The sequence below is a fragment of the Aquila chrysaetos genome, chromosome 8 (assembly GCF_900496995.4).
Source record: "Aquila chrysaetos chrysaetos chromosome 8, bAquChr1.4, whole genome shotgun sequence".
NCBI classification, from domain to species: domain Eukaryota; kingdom Metazoa; phylum Chordata; class Aves; order Accipitriformes; family Accipitridae; genus Aquila; species Aquila chrysaetos.
In genome coordinates this window covers 24,200,796-24,225,726 of record NC_044011.1, presented here as the reverse complement: position 1 = coordinate 24,225,726, position 24,931 = coordinate 24,200,796, and the positions used below count along the sequence as shown (strand labels likewise).

Below are 24,931 nucleotides of genomic sequence, written 5' to 3'. Positions count from 1 at the left end.
CCGCTCATGTACACCGTGCAGTGGTGATACACGCTGTGTACACTGATCCATAGCAGAGCAGCTTATGTGAGCACTCCTTTAAGGCAAAATCACCCCAGTGAGGTTAAACACTTCTCCGTCATTGGCTGACTAACCTGGCTAATTTTGCTTGAAGTGAATCAAGGAATCCTCAAAACCCTGGGGCAGATGATGGTAAGAATCACCTAACCACACTAACTTCTTCCACTGTGTGACTGGATCTAGTAAAGGATATCTGTTGCTTGAGAAATACACAGGCTCAGTCTTGCAAAGTGCTGAGCAGCCTCGATACCTTGTGAACATGTGCACATGTGGTGGTGCTGGGGTGGCACAGAGCTGAAGCTTTCCTTGCACGTGGGAAGGATTAGCGGTGCGGGGAGAGGGGACGTTGACCAGAATAGGTTGATTACAGTGTCTTTCTCAACAGACTCCATTAGTAACATTTATATTGAGATAAAGTAAAACTGTACTACTCCCTTGGTGCAATGAAAGGGATTTTATTGTGTTGAAAGAAATAAGCTCTGTTTCTGTGCAGATTGATCGACTGATGCTTGTGGATCAAACATTAAATCACGTAGACATCAGATGGGTCAGCCTTCCCGCTAAGTTCAGCATTCTCAGGACAGTGAAATGGTGTCTCTCTGCCTATCCTGCACTCAGGTAGAGAGAACAAGGAGGACCTGCCTGGTTGTAGTCCAATGCTTTTCAGGAACCGCAGCAAGAATAGTGGAAAGGGCAAACCTCTGAGAGGTGTATGGACTGTGTATCTCCCTTTTGCCATCCCTCCCGGTTGTATTGCCTCGTGTGGTTGCTGCCCCACAGGATAAAGTGCTGTACTTCTTGTTGGTTGGCTAACTTCCAAGGTGCTGTAGCGTTTATCATACTTATATTTTACAAGAAGGTTATCTTCGTATTTGTATACTTCCCCGTCCTCTTCTGATCTGCAGAACCATAATTCTCTGAGGATTCCAGAAATGAGTTTATTGACAAAGAAGTGATAGTTCGTTAATGCCAGTCTGGGAATGTTAAGAGCCATGGAAGAAAATGAAACAACTGTTGCAAGTTCATACCTCATTTCTGCTGTGAAGAGCATTGTATGAGCCATTTGTGGATTTTTAGGTAAAATAATCTATTTGATTATGCCAGAGCAGATTCCTCACTGTTTAGTCATGTTAGTAGTGCAGTGGATAACTCTGTTATGAGATTTTTCATTGAGGAAAGATGAGAGACAGCATTAAAATTGTTTTGTTTACAGCTGAAGGCTTCTTTGCAGATTATGGGAACTGAGTCTGTGATCTCAGTGAGCCCATACAAAGGTCACCACTGCTGGAACTAGTCAGCACGCTTCTCAGACTAACAGAGGCTGCTGGTTGAGTGGGTTGTGAAAAATGCACTAGCAGTTATACTATGGTTATGCAATTCTTTCTGGGTGGAAATAAAATACAGTAAGAGATGATCAGTACTATGCAGTATTGCTGCTATTGTATGTATAGCACTGTAAAGGAAATAAAAAAAAATAATCCTCTGTCAAGGAGAGGGACCTTCCTTAAAATATTTATTTTACTGCACGTTGATGCAATGAATTATTTCTGTCATTTGTTTTCTTGCTTTTGCTCTCTATTTTAAAATTTATGGCCAAGGAACTTTTTAGTACGCTTTGCTACAAGGTCAGGCAGTTGTGTGGAGAAGTAATGCACTGGAAACTTGCTTAAGTGGAGAAGTTTCTAACTGTGACATTAGCCAGATGTTTTAGTGTTTCTGGAAGGTATTTCATACAAAGAACCACATGAATAGAAGAGCACATTCCAAAGGAAAAGTAGTATTTTCTTGATCATCTTACTGAGCACACTGATGCTCCTTCAATTAAATTGATTGGCAAATGTTTGGGGAGACAGGAAGCTTCAGTAGATACAGAATTGAGCCCTGTATTTCTTAGGTTGTGTAGGTATCAGTTTAAATTCCATCCACCATAGGTCATTTCCTTGCCCTGTTGGGGGGCGAAGGCCCAAGAATGTATCCAAAACACTGTATGGCAGTCTAGGAAAAAGGAAGCTTTATGATGATTTGGAATATGTGTGAGTTCTGCTGCAATAGCATTCAAATAGCCCTGGGCATTTCTGTGGGCCACCAGCTGTGGTGGCAGATTACAGCTGAAAGTTGCATTTAATATTCCAAATTGTTCAAACAGTAGTCCAGACCAAAGAATGGTGAATGCCATTTTTCATGGGGCCAAATCTTTCAAATGCAATTAGTTTGTTTTGTAAATCTCCAGCATTAAGTTAGAGCAAAAACTTGACTAGAAATTAATAACTCTGTTTAAATATACTGTAATGGATAATAGCTTTTCATCTTTTGTAAGGGGGAAATAATTGACAGTTAACTATTGTCTATCAATTTGCAACGTAGCATAAATAAGAATACATGTTGCTTTTGCCCACTAATTTATTTCTGTATAATAAAAATTACACTTTTCTGGTAGTGATAAATCTCAGAAAACTTTCCAATGTACAGTAATTGAACTGGGAGTTTTAATAATGGTTATATTCATTAAAAATAATAATTTTAATAATAATATACCATTTAGTACTGCAGTGCTTGGAAGCTGTCTAAAAGGACACTTCAGTTGAAATATTCAGTTAGAAGCTCGCTAACAGCTTTTAAGGATTTTTGCTAAATACGCAAGTAAAACCATGAAAGTGAGACAGATTATCTGGGGCGTGAATCAAGTGGTAGTGAAAATGTCAAGTGAAACCCTTAGCAGCAGTAAGCAAGAATAGTGCTGATTTATACCAACCGAGGACCCAGCCTGCCAAGTGTCATGGCTGTGACAGTCCGCTGGCAGTCCCTGGAGTCAAGGGCTGCAGTGAGATGGATGAGAATATCAGCTAGCCCATTTAAAAGCAGACCTTCTATAAATAATATCAGAGAGATTGGTTCAGATGGCAAGCCAACAAATTGCCAGCCCCATCTGGAATCCTCTTTGTAAGTATGTACATAGCAGGGGAAGGAGCCTGGGTAAAATACTGTTCTTGCAGCCCTGGGCATTGAAAACAAGGCTGGTAGTCTGCTCCTGTGGCTCTTGCAGGAGACTTCCAACATGATTTCTTAATGCAAGAGTGAGCCTGGAAGGAAAATTAGATCACTTTTAAATTTTCTGCATTTACACTAGTTTGCTTTAGCAGTGTGCCTGCTGCTATCCCATATCCTTTTGGGTTTGAAAGGCAGAATAAGGGGCAAAAGACAAAGTAAACGTACATAAACATGTCTTGGCTGAACTGAAGAGAGTATCTTCACTGATTGTCCTGTATGCAGATGTTCCATGTGTTGTATTGGATTTCTCATACTTTATGAGTATGCCGGTTAAACATTATTACTCATTAGTGGAAAATATGTTTTGTATTCACCCCATATACAGCTAGATATGAGATATTCTGTCTTTTAAGCTGTTCAGATGATTTAAAGATTAGCTTAGTAACACCATTGCCACAGCAAAAGAAAGATGGTTTCTCAGAGGAACTCTGCTTGCTTTACCCTAGCATACTATTGAACAAGGCAAAGCCTACAACATTATGTTTTTATTGATTTCTAAAGGGTAAATTACAGGCTGTTGCTATCGGATAATATTAAAAGCTGCCCTATGTTCCCAGTGAAAAACATCCAAATACCTTATTCTGTATAATGTAAATCCCCTTAGTACTGTTTCTCATATTCATTATTATATACTCTCTTCTCAGTTTACTGAGTTTTATGTATACTCTGGCACAGTGCCTCTCAACTCACTATACAAATTTTGCTGCTTGTTACTCACGAAAGAGTAGAAGGAGCAGCATGGTTTTCTGAAGTGCTGTGAGACCTGCCCTGAAAAGTAGAAAGGATTGGAAAGTCTCTATTTAGAGTTATGAATTTTACCTTTCCATTTCCTTACTTTGGGAGATTAAATCAGCACTACAGCAGTAGGATGTCATTGTAGTGGAAGAGGAAATGGAAATTGTGGTGTTCCCACAGCTTTACTGGAGTCACAAGCCAAATCCTGTTGTCTGGCACACGTGTTACTCTAGCTACTACTGCACTACTCTCTGAAACTGTTCTTAGTCCATATTTCTGTTTTAATTTGTGCTGGGCTGCTTTGGAGTTACAAGTCAAAACCTCTGCCAGTAGGAATCCACAGAAGTAAGTGTTTCATGAATGCAGAATTTGGCTCAATGTACTTCTCAGCTTTGCTACCTACAGACACGCCCCGGCTCTGCAAACCACTCTACGTGTCTTGGGCTCCTGTGTACTGCATGGCAGGGTGTCCGGGGATGCGCCTGGGCGCTGGGACTGCCTTGTCCATGCTAAGACCCTGGCATAGTTCTAGCCCTGGCAAAAGGGCACCTTCTGCAGCAACTCCGGGGCGCTGGTTAGGAGTTAGCACCAAAGAAAGTCCATTCCCAGCAGGCAGTTTGGATGCAGCCGCACCATTTCGGAGGCTAGCAGAGCTGGATGGGGTGGACCTGAGCTGCTCTGTGCTAATTGGCCTCCTCGCCAAAGAACAAGTACTGGCATTGTGGAGCTCACCTGTGTAAACATAGCCAGGTACCTCTGAATGAAACACTGGGTTTCAGAGGTGCTTTTCGTGTTACTGTGAGGACAGGAGTTTTGTCTAATGTCAACATAGAACCCAAGTTGAATTTTCCTTCTCTGCTCAAAAGTGATGCATGAGCAAATCCATATTACAGCCAAATAAGAAGTGTGACATGCTAAACATGAAATGCCATTCTCTGTTACTATATATGAATAGCTACCCCAATTTAGATACTCATTTGCTTTGACCTGTTGTATTGCTGTATGACAAGTCCCACTGTAACCTAATCTCTGTGATCTTAGAGTGGAGCTGCTCACACTGTAGAAATTGTAACATATGGAAAAAACATCTATTACAGAAATAGAATAGCCACACTTGGGAGTAGGAAAGTGTTATACAACCAAAATGTGGTAGTTGTCTACTTCTTCCTAATCTGATGTTTTAAATGTGCTTTTTTTCTCTTATACTGTCTTATTTGTGATGCTTAATGCTAGCTAATTGAGTGCTTTGTTTTCTAATGGAGAGTGCTGTTCCTGGAAGCAGGCTGGCCTGTTTTAATCTTTATTCCAGAAACCATTAGAATATTAAAATTTTAAAAAATTATAAAATTGGTCTGCACAGCCTCTCTTAAAGATACTGTATAATTAAGAAAGACAAAATAAGTTATTTTATTTCATTAAAGGTCTCTCAAAACCAAAATCTGGACAAATAATCAGACTCTCAAATTTTACATTTCTATACTGACCTGGAATGATTAGGAGGCTGTACTCAGACCTCTGAAAAAGGGGGGAAAACAGGTTTCATCTATGGAAAAGGTTCACCTCTGGGAATTTAAAAAAAAAAAAACCCAAACCCTATCTCTTTTTCCCCTTCAGCAAGATCATGTGCCACCAGACCTACAACCTTTTAGCAGAAATGGCATGCATGCACTGCTAGCTAAATCTGCACTGGAAGGATCAGTGTAGCTTTTGTCCTAGAAGCTAAGAGGCACAATCATGGAGCAGAAGAGGAAGAAGTTTGGAGGAAGGGTTAAGTTTTCAAAAGAAGATAATGCTCCAAATGCAAAGTAGGACCCCAAGCTGCACTTCCAGAAAATGCCTGGGGAGCTGCAGAGCTGCATCTTGGGGTCAGCCCATGTGCTCTTAGAATAGGAACTAGCTAGTTTTGGAAAAAAAAAAGCTACAAAGCCAGAAGGCAGGAGGAGGAACTAGTCAACATGTTTAAGCAACTATTAAGATAGCACATGATTACTTCTATTGCATCACATGAAATAAGAACAAGAAAGAACATTTTGTATATATTTCAGGAAAAGCTTCCTGTCAGTGACAGATGCTGGACTGCAGAGCACCTCTACATTTTGCAATGTTGTGACCAAGATTTTCAGATTAATGCAGACAAATAAAGAAAACAAGGCAAACAAGGGTCCTTGGTCCAGTGAGGGGTTGTCCTTTAGATGACACTGGTCTGTTATTATTTGTGGAATTATTATAGGCAAAGTGGAAAATAAGGTATCTTGAAAAGTATTGTAGTAAGGCATACTGGCACCTTGTTCAGCAGCTGATTATTGCTGGTTTAGTAATGTTTCATACCTAATCATTTTTGCCATTCCTAAAATTTGAGTGATTCTGTTTCCATAAGCTTGAAGTGTAGAATTGACAGAAGAGACTGGGATTTAGAGGAATTTGGGGTATAGGGTCATATATGCTATGGAAATTATATGCCATGGAAGTTAGCATGGAGAGAGGGCTAGGAAATTATCCTGCCTTAATAAAAGGAAAATGGACTGGATGCCACAAACATAATTGAAAATTTAGATGCCTTCAATTGGTAAACATTTGACTACAGACTAAGTCCTTGGGCCTTAAGTAGCTAAAAGTACACCATACTAGCGATAGATTTGGCACTGTCAAACCTTTACAATAGTTGGTGCTTTTAGACTTGTAATTCTGATGTTAGCGTACGCAGCCAAACTTTTGTCAGGCTCTTGACCCTGCCTTTAACTCTTATGAACCTTAGGAATTGCTGTCCTAAATTGGTACAGAGAAAATTCACTCCTTATTAGATATCTCCTCTCGATCCCAGTCCTCAATATCCACCATTATCTTTATCCTTGCTGCTGATGACTTAATCCCTTTGAATATCTGCCAGTCTCAGGTGAACTTCATCTGGGCACTTGCTGAGTTTCCTGTGAGTTGAAATCCTCAGGCGTGACTAATTCATTTGCTCTTGCTAGAGAACTTTTATCCTTTTGCTAAGAGGGCAAATGTCTTACGCCATGGTCTATTATTGTGTTACTCATTCTGTTTCACATTATAGCAATAATTTTTTTAAATGGCATTTTATTCAATTTTCCACTTTAGTACAAAGCATGAGGATTGAACAAAAACATATTAAGTATCAGGCATGTTTTCTGCAGCACTTACTGTGGCTGAGGAGAATCAGCAAATGAGTAACATTTTTTGCTGTCTTAAAAATCCATTACCATGCAGTATAGCCTAATACAATCAAAAAGGTTTTCCTTTCTTCCTCTCTTCTCTCAGCTCCCCTTTTACTTTTCACATACACATTGTTAATAGAATGTGAGAGGTTTTTCCAGCACAAAATGAAAAGTTTATTCTTGTAGTTCTACAAAATATAACCTGTGACTAAGGTGAGTTCTAGTGATTGAATGCCCTCCTAAAGTCTGGGATTACCTTTCTTTTGTTAAAATGAAATTTGGTGTAGTGTTTGCATGTTTTGAAACACTTGATTCTCTGATTTAATGAAATAAATGTTACTTTCTGTTGACCCCACCTGTGTGCCCTGTTCACACATAGTGTGTGTTCTCTGTTATAATTAGACTGAAACATTTGGAAGGAGTGCCAGGTGTAATAAGGAGAGAGGTCTTGGTGTAACACAGCCCAGATCATGGAGGCATTACCTGTAATGCCTGCTTCAGCACAAGTGAATAATAATAATAATAACACCATTCCAAGTGAAGTGCATAATTTTGCTTTGAAAGATTGATTTCCTTCCCTTGGTCCTTTTTTAGCCGTAATCTCTATAGAAGGCGTAAAATAAGAAGAGATTACAGGATTAGACTTTGGATAAAAACATGTTATGTGGTAAGATGTGTCCAAGTATAAGCTCCTACATCAGCAGTGGAATATCTGGATCGACGTGGTGCAGCACCCAGGCTGTGAGGACAGGCTAATTCTCAAATGCTCTAGGTTACTGCTTCTGGTGCCCTGCATGGTAACAGCGCGTAACCCTCTGATGTATAGCTATACCTACATTCTTGGAGTTAAAACCACATTGCATTGTGCCATGCAACTCTTGTATGCATTTACCCATCTCAGGAAGTCTCAAAATCATGAATGATACAATTCACTTTTGAAGGGAAGCATTGCCCATCTCTTTCCTTCTCCTCATCCTTAATGAACTCTTCTTGGCCCCTGTAGCCAAACATAGAAGCGGGAGAACTTTTCTATGTGTAAAACATAAAGGCAAAGGTAACTATGGAATTAAATGCATTGCTATTTAGCTGGAGTGAAGAAAAAATACCTGCTTTTGATTTCATAGCTGGTTCTGAATGTAGTGAAGAGAAATGCAAAAACTGTTTTTGGCACGAATATCCAACTGTTTTTTTTTTACCCCGAGTTGGAGGAAGACTGAGAAAAATATTACTTTAAAATAAGAGGGGATGAAGAAACAAAGATGAAACTCCAAATTAAAACTGTCTAGCCTGATAGAAATAAAGGACCAGAAGACCAGCTGGCATAAATAAGCAGTTCTCCATTGATGTTAATGGGACAGAATTAGAATTATTAGGATGCTGAAGAGGAAGGGATAGAATTGTGTGTACTGTGTAGGTAGAGATAAAATTTGCGAATGGAAAAAGGAGTGGAAAGAGAAGAGAACCATCAATTTTAAGGCATGGTGATGGGCAATCTGTTATGGTACAGAGTGTAAGCTGGTAAAAGTTGTGAGGATTAGTTCAGTTTTTTGGCATAGCTGATGTATTTTTCTGGATTGACTTCATTGAAGTGCTGCTAGAATAGGCTTTGACTCACTGAGTTTGAGGAAGTAGAAATGTGGGAGAAGAGAGAGAGGGAGTTACTCTTTTGCTAGCGTGCAGTGTAAGAGCTGTAACACATGAAAGAAGTGTTGCTATTAGGTAGGGAAATGTTGGTTATGTTCTTAGGGAGATTTATGTTGTTTCACAAAGAAAATGCTTTTACAGCTATTTGGTACTTAGCATAGGAAGGATGTGAAAGTAAGGCCCACTGGTTTAAACAAATAATCGGGACTTAATTATTCTTGATTTCTAATGGTGAAGCAGACTCAAGAATAACGTTAATTTTGATTACTAGGTGCTTGCTCATCAACTTATATGCACTATTCATAAAGAAAATAGGAAGGAAAAAAAATGAGTGTTGTCCTCTGATATTCTTATTCTTTCATTTTTTTTCTTGTCCTAGATTAGCTGCTTATTTTATGTGAAGGATTGATTGCATTAAATTTAGTTTCATGACATGGTAATATTTCAATTTTTTTCATCCACAGATCTCATTAAGTGATCTCTCTCTACGCTATACTCTAGCAACAATTTTTAGATTTCTGTGAATTAAATTAAGTGAGCTGTAGTCATACCTTCAGCATTCTTAATTCTTTCACTACAGCTATGCTGATTTCGTATGGCTGAGGTGACCAAAAACCCCATGACACAAAGCAATTTATTATGACCAAACAGGGTCTGAATTTGTTGCTTATCTTACTTGAATATTTTTCTTTGGACATCAAGATTCACTGTTCTTGCAAGTGAGTATATTTGGGCATTTAGGGAGAGAATAAAGTTGAGGAAGAGCTTGTCCTGAAGAAGATCCTGAGCAGTAGTTTTATGGGTTCAAAGCCAGAGCATTTAAAGAGAAGTCTAAACTTTTATGAACTAATTTTTCCAAGTGTCAAAGATAAATTTCATATTTACAAACCTTTCATAAACCTATATGTGGTAGAGCAGTGAACATATTTACAGCTATATGTCACAAAATCAGAGTGAAAATGTCAAATTCTAGCTTTAAAAAAACCACATTTGAAGTGGAGGTTGTGGCAAACAAAAGGGAGGGAAGAAAGAATAATGCTAAATACTTAAGGCAAAGTATATAATAGATAAAGGGGATTAAGATAGGCAATGCCATGATAAGTATGTAATGTTTTTCTGTTTTTTTAATGACATTCAAATTGACTTAAGGGTGTTATGTTAGTTTTCCCAAAGCTATTAATAAATTTGGTCAGATTCAAGTAGGCTTGATCCATGAAACAAAAGACAGCTACAATGCTGCTCTTATGTTCAAAAATAAATAACTTCAGGGTTTATCCAAAAAGCTGATGAAGTGGGTTTAGTTCTTCCATGCAAGATCCTGGGGGAAAAGGGTTAGACCCATCTGTCTTGACAACCTTAGGATGTAGTTACACTACCAGTTCAAACCTATGGAAGATGCTCCTGCCAAAAGAGGTGACTCTAACCTTCTTCCATTAGATTTAGGGTCTAATTAAGTATGATTACAGAGATATTAAAAACACCTTGCAAATGACATTTTTACATAAAAATTGCGCCTTATTACAGTATTTTATGGACACTGTTGGACATCCTCTTGAATTGTAATTATACTTACATCTTAATCTTTTTTGGACAAGATTTCATCTTCCTTTTGCAGTTCAAGCAGTATACACCTGTGTTTCACAACTCATGTTACTGCAGTTGAACTAATTAAATGAAAATGTGTGTTGATTAAAATTTGACTATTCTCTCCATAATTTACAAATATATTCAGAATTGCTTTCCCTGAGGAAAGACATGTAATATGTGAGAGACTACTTGATAGCGTGAGTTTGTATGGAGTCTTTTTCTGAGGTCAGGAGGATCAGCTTGTTAAATTCACTTATTAACACGTGTTTAACATCTGTCTTAGTCCAAAGAAGGTTGCTTTTCTCAGTCTACTTGACAGTAGCAGAAAGAAGTCTCAGCCTAAATAGTGTCCCGTTGGAAGCTGTATAGTAACAAATTAATCCTAAAGAAGTGAAATTGAAATTCGCAAAGAATATAAGAAGGATAGAAAACAGTAACAAGAGGTGAATGTTTATTAAATTACTTCCCTCATCATGCTTGTGAGCAAACATACGATTTTCATGGTTGACTGGTCCATAAGCAGGGGCTTGTAGGATTTGGCAACATGTTTGGACTTTGGCAATTAAAATCTGTGTGTATCCTATTTTGGTTAGCTGCTGCATTTCTTGGGCCTATACCTCCCTCAGCTTAGTGACCTAGCAGGGTGATTTTCTGCCTTCAAGACCATCCAGCTCTGTCTGTGGTCACTGGTGACCCGGGTCGATGAGGAAGCAACCTACAGTCTCCCATGGCACGTTACATTCTCAGTATTATTTCTGGAGGGCCATTGAAGATGAGGGACTGTCCTGTTCCAGAATTCAGCCTGGTGTCTCTCTCAGGCTCTGAAAACAGTGGGAAGCTCCCCCTTGGCTGCATCCTGGAGGGAGGAGGAACTCTCCTGCTCTCCCTGCTACTCCTGCCAGCCCAGGCAGCTCCTGTTCACTGTTTCCCTTGAGCTGCTAGCACCAGGCAGTGCTGTGGATGGTGAGGGAGGGGGTGAATAATTCTGCCTGGATGTTTTGGTTCTCCCATTATCAGTGTGCACAGTGGATGTTCCTGTGGTTATGTAAAACCACTTGTGTAACTTGGCCTGTTGTCTCTATCTGAGTATCGGTGAGAAAATCAAGTAAAACTTGCAGCTTTTTAAACCATCTTCTTTCCTTCAGCCATTATGTTGTCTTTGTTTCCTGTTACACTAAACTTCTTATAAATTCATTAAGTTTAAGCATTAAACTACATTAAGGGAGCCAGGAAATTCCTCTGTCAGCAGGTCTCTTTTAATAGGAAAATAAACCCAAGATATTTAACAGAACTCCTGGTATGCCAGGAGTAGAGTCTTTTCTTGGTTGGTTGTTTTGAAGGCTTGTGCCTGTGGCATCGCATCCTTCAGTGCTCATAGAAGGAAGAGTAGGTTTAGCAGAGCACATCCTGTTTCTCCAGTTATAGTTAGAGGTGGTCAGAAATTTTAGATTGCTGAGCTTCAAAGGGTTTTGTCTGAACAAAACAAACTTTTGCCACGTTTGCCAAGCCTCCAGCTCTAAAGGGAGCTGCAGGTATTCCTGTTGTCATCACTGAAACTGGCAAGAGCACCGTTTTCCTTGAATAGCTGCAACATCCTTAATTTCCTCTTTACTAGAAATTACTAATTCTGTTTAGTTTGTTCCTCAGTGGGCCAAATCAAATGAAAAAATCTTTCCAGCAAACTAGAAACCCATGTATTCAGCATGAAGGACAGATTGGTATTGCCTCTATGGCCTTGTTAGACAGTCCTGTATTTACAGAGCAACATACATAAAACTAAAGAAGTTTGTTAGATTTCCAAGAGGAGAGCTAAACTGCACATGCTGCTTAACATCAGGTGGGAACATCCAGCAAAACAAATGTCATCACCATCGTGTCATAATGAGATTATAATTTCACCCTTCCTCTCAGTGCCTTATTTGTGCCAATTCCTTAAGTGACCACTCGAGACATTTCAGGGAAGTCCTTCCTAATTAACGAGGAAATGTTCAGAGTTGTGACTTTCCTGTCTATGCTTATTGTGTTGATTAGATATGGGCACATGCTGATGTTTGTGTTCATTACTTCAAAACCATGATCTTGAATGTGCTGGCTCATTCACAGTCTCTTGCAAGGGTGGGAAGCATACAGTCTGGTGCTTGGTTATAGCTTGTTATTCAATTTATTATGGACTGTGGACTCACTGTCTTTGCAGGGTGAACTGGGGTGGTATTTCTCTAATGCTGTAGTGCTATTAATATATATGGCCTACCAAATTTATCTGAAAGTCCTCAGTAAAGAAAATGTTCAACACATTGGTCTGATGCATAGGACATTGCAGTTCAGTATGTAGATGTGGGAACCTCATCCAATTCCCACAGAAGTCAATGAGATTTAATTTAATTTTGAATCAGATTCTGTAGACACAAAAGTCTAGTGTAGCAAAACCTAGATGTTTCCACAGGCTGCAGCCACGCATGGCAGCCTTGCAATAGTCTACATCTGCCTGGGCGTTGTGAGTATAAATGATGTCTTCACTCTTAGCTCTTTTTCTGCTCATGTAGAGATGGTGAACCATGATAAAGACACAACCACTGACATAGCAAACTGTATGAATTCACATGCTGAAATCTGTCTGGTATTTGTTTTATTGGCCTTCCTTTGTTTTCTCCCACCCCACCATATGCAGAAGTAATTGATAGTTATCTGCTGAAGGTTTCTTAGTCCATCAATAGTTAAGGTAGTTGTCTCCTTCCTTCTTGTCCCACTATACTGCACACCAGCAAAGCTTTTGCCCCTGTATGGAGGGGTTAATAATCAATTATCTTATAGTGAGGGATTGTTATGAGTAGGAGCCACTGAGGAGTCACCATAGAAAGGGAGTCCTGTATTGAAAGCTTTTCGTGTATGCAACAGCAACTCGGGTCGCCCTCTTGGTGTCGGTAAGAGGCACAATGTAAGTAGAAAAATGAAGTTTTCCAGCATTCAGAAGGAATTTCTTAACGTTTGGTTTTTGAAAGATTGCATGAGTCCCTCATGGGTTTTTTGTTTCTAGAGTTTATAAAAATAGTATTAGAAAACTGATGAACCAAAAGGTAGACAAAGGCATGTCTGTTACCACAGCCCTCCCCAGGATGCAGCTTGTAACCTCTGCTGCCAGAGTACAGGCTTCCCAGCTGGTCTCAGTCACCTATTCAAAATACCAAGGGTCTGCTTTATGGTTTGCCCCATGTTGGCATCATTTGTTGTGATGAAAGGTTGTTGGAAGGAAAAACAAAACCCAGTGTGTAGAGGCCATGAGGCAAGGATTGCAGAACGTTGTCTTGGAGTGCAGCTGGTAAAAGTTTGTAAAACTGGCTTTTCCTGTAAAAGGGATCCACTATTGGTTCCTTCAATTAAATCTCTCACAAAAAAAGGACTAGTAGTATAAACAGGAGAGGGATCTAAGTAACTGTCCTGCCTTTCTCCAAACCTGAGATACCCACATGGCCTCTAAAACAGGCTGTCAGGACCTCAAAAATGCTGTACCAGGACCACAAAATCTGTTTTGTTCCAATGCAGTATTTCAAAATCCAGATCACAGTCCTGTAAAGTGTAAAGGGTTGTAGACTTGGAGAGTAAACCTAGTCCAGTAGACTAGTGATACAGTAGTGAATTTGAATCCAAACTTGGATTTGGTTGCAGGGATCCAGTTCACGTCTGTAACTGCTAGCAGCACGCTGCAGGATCATAAAGGCCCTTTTGAATAATTCTGTGCAGTTGATAGTTCCCTTTTGTAAAAAATGGTGGGCATTTCAGGACAATAGGTGTGCTTCAGTTTCAGTAATAAAAAGCACTGCTTAACATGGATGCATTGAGATACATTCAGAGAGTATGAATTTGTTTTCATCTTTAGAAAATTATAGACGAGACTTCTGGGATAAACAAAATGGAAGGGGTTTTGGGGGTTCGGGTTTTTTTCATTTTTATTCTGAACCACATGCAGGAGACGGCAGTGGAAGTTTTTTATTCACAGGCAGAAATAAAGTAGTGGCACAGTCCATACTGAGAGGCATAGCATAGATGCAAATACAGGGCATGTGGTATATTTGTTCCCTTTTCAGAACAGAGTTTACAAACAAAGCAATTCTGAATTTTTAAGCCTCCCTTTTAAATCTAGAACATTCATATTTACAATGGCTTTTTACTGATATTCTGATAATTCCTATAACGTAAGACAGTCTACACAAAGAAGCATTTGGCTGCTGCAAAGGAATTGTATATATCTAAGAAGCAGGCAAGCAGCAGATGCAGCATGGAGAGAGATATAAACAGGACATATATGTGTGTTAAATATTCAAGTAAATATAGATGATCAATACCTGTTATGTGACCTATTTCTTTTTGACAACAGTCACAAATAGGAATGATACAATAGTATACAACTACCTTGCCAACGAACCTCGGCATTGCACAGACACTCACACAACTGCTATTTAGGGAGTCTGAGAATATGAACAGAGCATGAGTGAATCATATAGCCCCATGTGCCAGTCCACCAAGGTGGCCGGACAGATAAATCCAAGGGCACTCTTCATACAGGGTTGTGCATACATTCGCATTCACACATCAGTCACATCCCATGTATGTCTTCCCAGCGGGAATGCAGAGCCTACTTAGGAGGTACTATAGACTTGACTTCAGACTGCTGGTGAGCCATGAATGTCTCAAAATATTAAAAGCAAACAAATAACAAAAAAAACCCCAAACAATTCTTCTGTAGCTATATAAACTGTACTTTTTAAAGGCTCATTTTAAGTAGTCTGATTTTTTTTCATGCTTGAGAAATTACATACACAATGAGCTATCTACTTAATTTGAAATTTTAAATGCAGTAGTAGATATATGGTTTTTATACATATGTATGTAAATGAGAACTGTTTTGCAGAAAATATTTATGAAAGAAGAGCTCTGTCCTTTTTTAGACTGTCAGAATAATATATAATGTACTACAAGTAAAATTACATTCTGAGTAAATATAATCACTACTGTTTTGTGGTATCTGGAGGCCTCTGTGACTGATTAGTCATATTCTGCATATTAAGTACTATAGGGTCAAGCGTCAGAGTGTCTGAGCACCATATTTTCCGTTGATTTTGTTCAGAGTTGCATGGACAGATCATTAGAGCTGTGTGAGTAACAATTTCTGTGATTCACTAGCAATTCTAAAAAATAAGAAACTCTCCAACTGGAAGCCACAGTGTTATTTTTTTATTTCTAGTGAATAAATAGACTGGAACAACCAAAATATTTTGTCGAGCATCTTTAATAAAAGCAAAGGAAACTTGGAATCAAAGGGCTGCATTCAAAGGAGCATGTGGGATCAATTCATAAAAGCTGGGAGGAGATGCTGCTCATATACATCTTGGGTCTCCTGAGAGATAAGAGCCTCAGTTAAGTCCCTCCTCTAAGTAAGTTAAAGGATAGGCTTAAGCCCAGGTTTTGGAGATAGTGAAGGAGCATGGTAAGCAGCAGGCCAGAGAACGTGGAGTATGTACCTGTTTGAGTGGTCTTGGGAATAGTGCCTGTGCCTCCCTCGGATTTGCATATTAACCTAAAATGTTTCTTCTTGGAAATGCTAAACCCATTTTTAATGTTTTCTCTTATTTTTAAAATTTTGTTTTAACCAAAACTATTCCCATTGCTGCCTTTTAAAATATTTTGTAGAGTATTTTTCAAAAATTTTTCCAAAATGTAATGAAATGCTTTACCCAGGTCTAGTCTGATGACTCTTCAGCTGGAGAGCACAGTTCTTCCTTCCCTACAGTAACAGTGTTGTGGGGGCCCAGAACTGGAAGAGTTTCATCTGTCTTGCTGCTCCAGAGTGGGATGTTCATATCAACAGCTAATAAAAGCACTGCCTCTGAAAATGGAGAGTTTTGTTTACCTCTCCCCCTTGAATCCCCAAATGAATTATGTTTTATCAGTGAAATCACTCCTGCATTGTGCAATCCCCTAGGAAGACTAATAAAAGTCTTTTAGAACTATAATCTATATGTGCTAGCAAACTTGAATAAATTTACATATATGAAAAAGAGCAAATTTAGATAATTGAACAGTACAGAGCTTTGTGCTGAGAGCATACAACAGTATCTCTTTCACCAGATGTGTGTGACTAAGCAGCCTCTTATTACTGGTTGCAGAACACTAACTCCAGAAAAGGACATTAGAAGTATGGCCTTTAAATGTAGGTGGAGGGAAACAGTTATTTACCTAGTGCAAGAAATTGCAAACTGACAAATTACATGGCCAGTGGAAATCGGACAATAAAATCTGCTTTTCCTGGATTGCATTCTTCATAAAAGGAGGATGCTGTAGTAGGCTATATGGTTTAATAGGAAAAGGATTCATGGAAAAGTACAATTTCAAAATAATGTAACGATGTATGAGAATCCTCACTATGTATACAGTTATTTCGTTGTATATGTTTATTCACATGAACTCTTAACAAAGCAGGGAAATGCTAGCTTCTTGCTTTTATCAGCAGATATCTAAGAATAGACTGCTGGAACTTGCATTCCTTCAAAGTCAGAGCTTTAAGTTAGAAGACAGAAGAGAGACGGGGGGGGAGTATATGGTTTTTCTAAAGTTTAATGCTTTGTTTAGAAAAAAATTTCTAACCTGCGCTTATTTTATTCATTTTTCCCATGACAAACTCTTGAATTGCAAGCAATGAATAAATAGGTAGACATTTCAGATTTATTAAGCAAAATCACAAAACAGGGGCAGCTAAATTTAAGAATGCTGCTGAAATGTAAATTCATTATGTGCCATCTTTTTCATCTTTGCCCAGATGGCACAGGTGATCGTTGGCTAGAAGAAATTAAATTTGCACGCTTACTCTTCTAAGCTGAGTGGATGCTCATAGTGTTAGCCAGTGGCTTTTACTGGAGTGTTACAATAAAGATGAGCAATGAAGTATTTTTGATCTGATATACTGTATACATCTTTATGAAACACTTTTCATCCAGACCTTGAGGAGGGGGAAATTGCTTTTTACAGTCAGGAAGAGGCAGCTAATAACTTAAAATCCAGCTCAGACAGAGGCTCCTGATACAATTACGGCTACTATCTTTCCGTGGCAATGAATTCCTTCTCTTGTCTGTTGTGACACATAGGTGAAAAACATGCAGCAGAGCCAGACGATGCAGAGCTGGTGAGCCTCAGCAAAAGGCTGGTGGAGAATGCGGTGCTGAAGGCTGTACAGCAATATTTAGAAGAAACGCAAAACAAAACCAGACAGACTGATGGAAGCCCTGTGAAAACTGAAGAAGCAGCAAGCAGCAGTAAGAATGAGAGCGACAATGATAACAGCAAGTGAGCACTGTGCAAAAAAGCCCGGGAGCAAATATCCCACCAAGAATAACCACAAAAACATGTCCCAGCTCCCTGCTGAAATTTGCTAAGTGGTGCTGGGTGACAGGCGCTCTGCTTTGTGAGTCTCTTATCAAAAGTTTGTTCTGAATCGAAGGACACTGTCTACTGGTTTAATAAGTGCTTGCACTGCTGAAAATCTGTTGAATGCTGGGAGGGATGGACGGTGGAAAAAAGACAAGAATGGTGAAGCAGGCGGCTCCCACCTTCACTGGCTCTTGATACCAGGAGTCCCTTCCTTGCTTTTGAAGAGAAACTGAACCCTTTGCGTTTGCCTTTCGGATTGTCACGAATGGCCATGGAAGAGGCCTTGCCATAAGTGGAAGCGCTGCCCTCTGCCCGAGGGTTTGGCACTGCCGCAGGGCTGCTTACTCCATGTGAGAGCACATGCTGTTTCCTAGTCAACAGCAGTCAACCCCAAGCTAAAAATTACCACTACAGATACTCATCGCAGATACTGTTACACAGTATGTAATATGGCAGGAGTTTTTCTTAAATGTGACACTGTACTGTTCTTTACTTTTTGGTAGCATTTGTTGATGTAAATTATATTTTTTTGAAAAAGTACCTTTTTATAAAAAATCAATATGGGCAAAAGACTGAGCACTTAATACTATCCAAACCAGATACAATCTCTTTATCTCCATACATTAATGATTCTGAATGACATTAAGTTGTTATAAAATGTATTATATTGTTCTTTTCCTCTAGGAAAGAGCCATGAAGCAGACTTAGTAAAGGAAGCTTTGCACAGAGAAACACAGGCCCTGTTATCCAGACTGAATCAGATAAAGGAGCTGTTATCCAGTCCCGAGGTCCGCATGAAAATTAGCAAAGAACTGTTTGAAGACAGGCACAACTCTAACACTAAATGGAAAAGTTGTATTGACTCTGGATCTCCAAATGCATGATTGTAAATTGCCATGATGTAAAATCTCATCAGGTTGTTTAAAGACAAAAAAAATTTTTCAAGAAATTTTCCTTTCTATTTCTTTTTTACTGAAAATATGAACGGGTGTAAATGGCTCATGAGGAATCATGCTGAAATACTTGCACAGAAGAATTATATTTCATAATGATGAAGTACAGCCACTCCTCAGCACTGCTTTGAAACACACTTGAATGTGCAGGTATATGTCATGGCTCCAAAGTGGAAAAATACTGGTTTCAAATAAATCTGAGCAAACACTGTGCCCTTCCTTTGTCATTGCAGATAATTCAGATTTTTCTCATAGATCCCTTCCCTAGCAATGATATACAAATATTAAAAAGTGGATGCTTTTAAATACTTTAAAATGTATATTTGAAAAAAACCTCTTTTAATTATCTGCCTTTTGGATATGTACTGCCATTTTGGGTTAGCACTGTCTGGTTTTTATTTTTTTTTTTAAACAGCACTTGAATACTTGGATAGATGCCGACATGTTGTTTCTGCTGATGTTTACACTAATGCGAGAATGTTTTAAATTTCAGAATGAAATTCAGGCTCCACTGATCTCAATGGCAGACTGTCATTGGTTTTAATGGAGTCAGGATGCTGCAGTTAAGATTTCTTGTGAAAATAATAATATTCCTTGGGATAATATTTGCCTTTTTACTTTTGTAGAATGGTGGTTTTGTTGTTTGTTTTTGATGTTTCCTCCATCTCTTCCTTCTGCTGCCTCAGGTGGGGTGTCAATTTGCTCTCCTTTTTCCCTCCACACACCTGCAAGATTCACTGAAGCTTTGTATGTACAACAATGCAGGAGTAGTTCCAATATTTGCATTTTTATAAACATTGTTTAAAATTGCCTCTGATCATAAAAGCTATATAAATATATATTGTGATTGGTATCAGAATTGTGCTGTTAGAACAGCTGTGTGCATATTCTTCATTGGTCTCAAGCACTGGTCATTTATCTCGTGTCAGAACTTTTTTTTTTTTCTCATTTGATATGTAACAGTGTATTCTGAAATACGTCTCATACATGCCATGTTCACAATAAAGTATTTTTTCCTCTGCACTCTATGTACGTTTTCACCCATCTCCAAATGGACTTTAATAAATTGTAAGTAACAGGGTTGACAGAAACAGTGCTTGTATGAATCACACCATTAAGTTGACTATGGGTGTTGTGCCAAGATACTGATCTAGAGCTTGGGTGCTGAAATCATGTGAAGAAATTCATGTAGATAAGCTAGTTCCAAGTCATTATTGTTTTAAATGGCAAAACTTTGAAACTCTAGGGATTAATTTATATTCTGGGCAGTGAGGGTTTAGAAGGAAGTACTGGTACAACTTCCTAGAGTTCCATATTGACTCTTCAACATCAAAAATTGAGTTTGAGTTTAATAAATAGTCTCAAAATTGCTCTAGAATAATAAAAAAAAATTAATCTGAACCTGGAAATAAAAAAAACCCCAGACTTTCACAAGTGGATCTATATATGCCTGCACAGTGATGCTCTGAACCCAGCTTGTTCCCTTATTCCATAGGCTTAGGAGAGAAGCTTCTATCCTACTTCTGAGGAGAGAAGTTTCTTTGTCATATCAAACATTACTGAGTACTAATTCATTCAGAGATAGCTATTCCTATGGTATTGGGCAATTTAAATCCAACTTGCAGATGACAACACAAAACCAGACAATCAGCTATGAAAACAGGAAAACCATTTATTGTATTCTATCTGAATCTCCCCTTTCCTCCATACAAGTCATTACCATGATTAAGTGCCTTTTTATATCATTCAGCTTGTTAACAGTCACTGTTCTTCAGTTTCAAGTAAAACTGTAGAAATTAATCACTGAATTTAAGTCCAGATACTTTGACAGGTGACCTGGTTATTAGGGACTCTGCTCATTCACAGTTATTATGGACGGCATCAAGAATAGCAGCTCTGAAAAAATAAAGTATAGGGGACTTAATGGCCTGAACATAGGTAGCCAGTATCATTTGAGATGCTCTAGAGTGGGCCTTGCAGGGGTCTGGCAAATGTGACACAAACCCTACATGAGACATGCATTCTTCTGGGTCAGGAGCTGTGGCTGAGAGGATACCCCAGAGCCTCTAAAAAGAACTAGATACCTATGTTTAAGCAGCTAAAACCCATCTTTGGTTTTCAGATGTTTTGACCCATGAAGGTCAACAGGGCTTTTGTTTCTAAGCCATTCACGTTCTTTTAAATGCTAACCATAGCCTTTATGTCTGGTTTTGACAAGACACCACTATTAATTTACTCAAAATAGAAAAAAAATAGGGTAAAAAAAATTCCTGCATCTGGATCCATTCTCTTATGACAACCCTACTTCTTGCATTCTCTATTTTTTAATTTTTTTTTTTTCCAGTGGTAGTGAAGCCTGGCTGCCAAATTAAAGCATAAATCTCTTGCATGGAGCTGTGAGATGAGCACTGAAGAATGCAGGTACATAGAGACTGAACCTAATATAGGCAGGTGTGAAGCTCTGAACCGCACACAACAGAACAAATATGTTGCCTTCCTCACACTCATAAATCATTTTCAGGCAACAATTCTGTTTTTTAATTAAGTGCCTCAGTTGGGGAATGTCTTGAGGTAGCGATGCACAGGTTATTCCAGGAAAGCGTTAGCATTTCAAAACAGAGGGTGCAAGTTTGTCCATGTTTTGTTTTCAGTTGTACCTTTTAGCTTGTTCATACTCAAGAGTATTTCTACACTGCTGATTGTAGAGATGTCTGTGAAGAAGCAGTAGCTCAGCTTCCAGGACTAGGCCAGCTGGAAGTCTTTGGATTGCCGTGACCAGCTGAGAAACTGTTACTAACATCTATGCTTGGTCTAAGTGTAGGCACAAAAGTTGCAGAAAGCCGTACACTTGATACCTGAGCAGCCCTTGCCATAAATTGTTTGCACTGCTGAGCTGTGCATCAGAGGTGTTCAAGAGTTGACAGAGTAACCAGAGGGATCAGTAAATCCTTGTAAGTCCTGACCAACAGACACCAATTCTCTGATGTAGGAAGAGAGACTGTTGTAGAAACCGATGTCTCCAAGCATGGGTGAACAAGGCATAAGGATGCTCAGTCTGGTAGCTAGATTGTAATGCAGCAGATGAATATGCATCAAGATCTTTGTGAAAAGGAAACTAAATAGTCTTTCTGTGTTGACTGAAGGTGATATAAATCTAAAAAGGATCGGAGCTTAAGGTCAGATTCAGACACTGTATCCAGATATACAAATACTGAGACCCCACTGGATAATGCCCTGTATGCTACTAATGGTCTTACTGAAGTAAGTATGATGCATTGAGTGGTAAACTACTACTTCGTGGCAAGGTTATACAATCTGGAAGTTAGGATTCAAGAGGCTTCATGTTCTATATTTATAGAGTTTCTGATTATAACTGTGCACACTTTTGTCTGTGCTATTTTAGCCAAAAGGCCATGTGAGTGTGTCATGGATCAAAGAGTGTCAGCCCTGCTTCATTCTGGTGACGAGAATGATACTGTTTCATTTTTATGTCTGTCTAGACATGACTCATATTCTTGTTAGGATTCTGATTTTATAAAAGTCTTGAGAGATATCCTACATGTTTATGTAGTCAGCAAGCAGGAAAAATAGAAGAGTAAAGCCACTGCGCTCAGTAGAGCTTGTAAGCTGAAGTTTAGTAAAAACACTAGTTTACTTTTTAAATTCAGCTATGTCCAGGAATATACTTATGAAAGGAAGTGTAAACCGCAACTGTTTCACTGCAGATGAAATACTACCTGCAGAGCCAGCTGCAGCCCCGTGGAAGCCAGGAGGGAATCCGCTTGCCTCAGGTGGAGCCTCATAGCCAGACACCCAAGAGTTGCTTCACTCTGCTTCTAGCCTGGGACTTTGTTTTGCACAACAGTCTTTTATCTGTGAATGCCCTCTGTCTCTGTTCAGCTGTTAATGGCATATTGTCTTGGCCTGAGAAAATGAGGGACTGAATGGGTACTGTAGCTTTCAGCTGTTTCCATCCCTTTGGAGGAGGGGGGAAGTTGTCACTGAAATCCCAAAGAGGTTGATGTCTTTGCAGAGACACCTCTGGTCTCCCTCGAACTGCCAGAGGTCAGAGGAGGGCCTGTGCGGCTGTTAGCTGAAGTCTTCTGATCTGGAGGCAGCAGACAAGGCCCAAAACCACCGGACAAAAGCAGTTCCTGAGGGACGCGCCCTCCCAGAACCGAGACGGTGAGTGGGTCAGCTGCGTGATTAGTGGGCAGTTGGATAAAGTAAGCGTTGTTTTAACTTTACGAAAATTGTTCTAAGTCACCCTCATGTAGTAATTTAATTTGTGAAAACCTTTTGGAATTTTGATTCTTCCATAAGTTTTCACATAGTGATAAGGGGTAATCTCGGAAACTGGTGAAAGTGCATTTGCTTTCCAAGAGCTTATTAGTGCCATAACATAATGTTCTATAGAAACGCTTTGCACTTTCAGTTAAAAAAAATCATTACGTTGGTCTGGTTTCAGAGGCGAGGAGTCACACCATTCTTATGGGAAAGGAAACTGTTTGAACCCTGGAAATAGGAGCACGTTAATGCTGACATGTTTTACTCTGCTGTTCCTTTGATCAATACAGTTTCTGTATAAGTGAGTTCTTAGCGTGCGCTCATCTGCTCATTTATATTCTCCTCATGTTAAGTCTTTATAATGTGAACATTTGTACTGAATGAAAATCAGTCCTGAGAGACGGCTGGGCTGGGAAGTAAAACGCACTCATAGTAGAGCAATAATTAGAACAGTACATAGGAAAACAAAAAGTGATATGCCTGCCATTCCTGACATAGCAAAAAGGACACTCTGGCATTGATAAGCAAATACTTCTGCAGCAAGAGGCTGGAGTTTGACTGCTGCGTTCTGGTCTCTGCTCCCACTGCTGTTTATGTGCTTTGTTTAGTGACTCTTTGGATGCAAAATGCATTAGCAGAGACTGGGACATGGAACTGTTTCTTGCAAGGGACTCTCCTTATTGATGGAAAATAAAGGGCCCTTTTGCTCCTGGTGATTAAGGATTAAACCAATCAAAAATGCAGAATTAGGGTAGTTAAAAGGAGTTGATTAAGAAACGACACATGAGGATTTCAGCAGAAGCTTATTTGAAATAAAAGGAGTTTTTCTTTCAGATAAGAAAGGCAGAGATGTTTTGAGGTCAGGATTGACTCTAGAGATTCAGGTGGGGGGGGGGGGTTAGCAAAATTACAATTTGAATTAAAAGTCGGAAAGCATTGCACTTTCAGAATCCTTTTTAATTCTTTTTTTCCCCAGCCATACAGAGAACTTCAGGCACTGAAACAGTCAGAAGAGAAGAAGAAGAAAAGATGCTGATACGATTTAACTTCAGTCATAACTCAGACAACCAAAATGTAACAGAAAAACAAAGCCACGAAGAAATGCCAGCAGCTACTGCTAAAATTCAAACGTAGCTGCCAGTGTAAAAAAGATGTAACAAGTCCAAATGTTTAGAAGAATAAAGGATGAAATGAAGCAAAACGATAGCATTCTCTGCATCTGATCAGTCAAATGGTGCTCACCTGTGTTTGTCACTCAGCTGTACAAGCAAATGGCCCATTTCCCAGTCACATTTTCCAATCAAATACCTCTGAGAGGGAAGGCTGAACGAGCATGCGGCTGTGAAATACCACTCTGGCAGAGCACTGAAGTGAAGGGCTACAAGAAATGTTGCAGGATAGAGGCTAAGTCCAGGCAAAGGCAAGGCAAAGCTCAGGGAGATGATCTCTAGAGGAGCAGGAAGAAGCAAAGGAACAAAAGCATGCATTTGAAGCTCCTGTTAGTAATACATTTTAGCATTGTGTAGGTCCACTGAACTTCTGCGTTTAGAAATCAAAGTGGACTAAGTAGTCAAATGCTTAAATGTGCACAGAGAGCTACAGAAATTAATTGCAAATAATCTTAAATTCTGGGGTGTGCATGGTGCCAGCCAGCAGAACAGAGTGGGCAAAAACCCTCCTTCCTTCAGAAACCAGTAGATGACTGAATGCTTGCAAATAGTGGCTGAATGCGATGGCTGCAGCAGCGAGCTGCTGGCTGTGTTACTTTATGCTTGTAAAGTACAGGAAATTAGAATACAAATCATGGGTAAGAGGAAATGAAATGTCTATTCTTCATATAGGTAACATCAACAAACTTATTTAGGTTAATTACCAAAAAAGATCCACTGCAAAACCAGGCAGAATCATCAAGCAAATGTGATAGCTAGATAAACTAAAAGCCTCTTTGCCATTATGCTCTAAAATGAGATGTATCACTAAACTGGGGTGGATGCTCTTGTTTGTAGAAAAATTGCTAACACG

The 24,931-nt window shown here is 39.2% G+C and overlaps 1 protein-coding gene and 1 long non-coding RNA gene across 8 annotated transcripts in view; both read left to right on the top strand.

Annotated features, from left to right (window-relative positions):
- Window positions 1-19,645, top strand: part of AKAP7 (A-kinase anchoring protein 7) — an 88,874-nt gene extending 69,229 nt beyond the window's left edge. For 4 of the 7 annotated variants that reach the window (XM_030022437.2, XM_041125160.1, XM_041125158.1 and 1 more), the window contains exons 8-9: window positions 17,387-17,585; window positions 18,354-19,645. In XM_030022437.2, coding sequence (XP_029878297.1) covers window positions 17,387-17,585; window positions 18,354-18,366 — 212 coding nt within the window. In that variant the 3' untranslated portion in view covers window positions 18,367-19,645. Of the gene's footprint in view, window positions 1-17,386 lie in introns of all 7 variants that reach the window. The other 3 variants (XR_003924595.2, XM_030022439.2, XM_030022438.2) reach the window with 3 other exon arrangements.
- An 873-nt stretch (window positions 19,646-20,518) lies between these two features.
- Window positions 20,519-24,113, top strand: LOC115344767. Its single transcript, XR_003924649.2, has 2 exons — window positions 20,519-22,807; window positions 23,886-24,113. It is a non-coding gene; the product is annotated as an uncharacterized LOC115344767 (long non-coding RNA).
- Window positions 24,114-24,931: the final 818 nt, after the last annotated feature.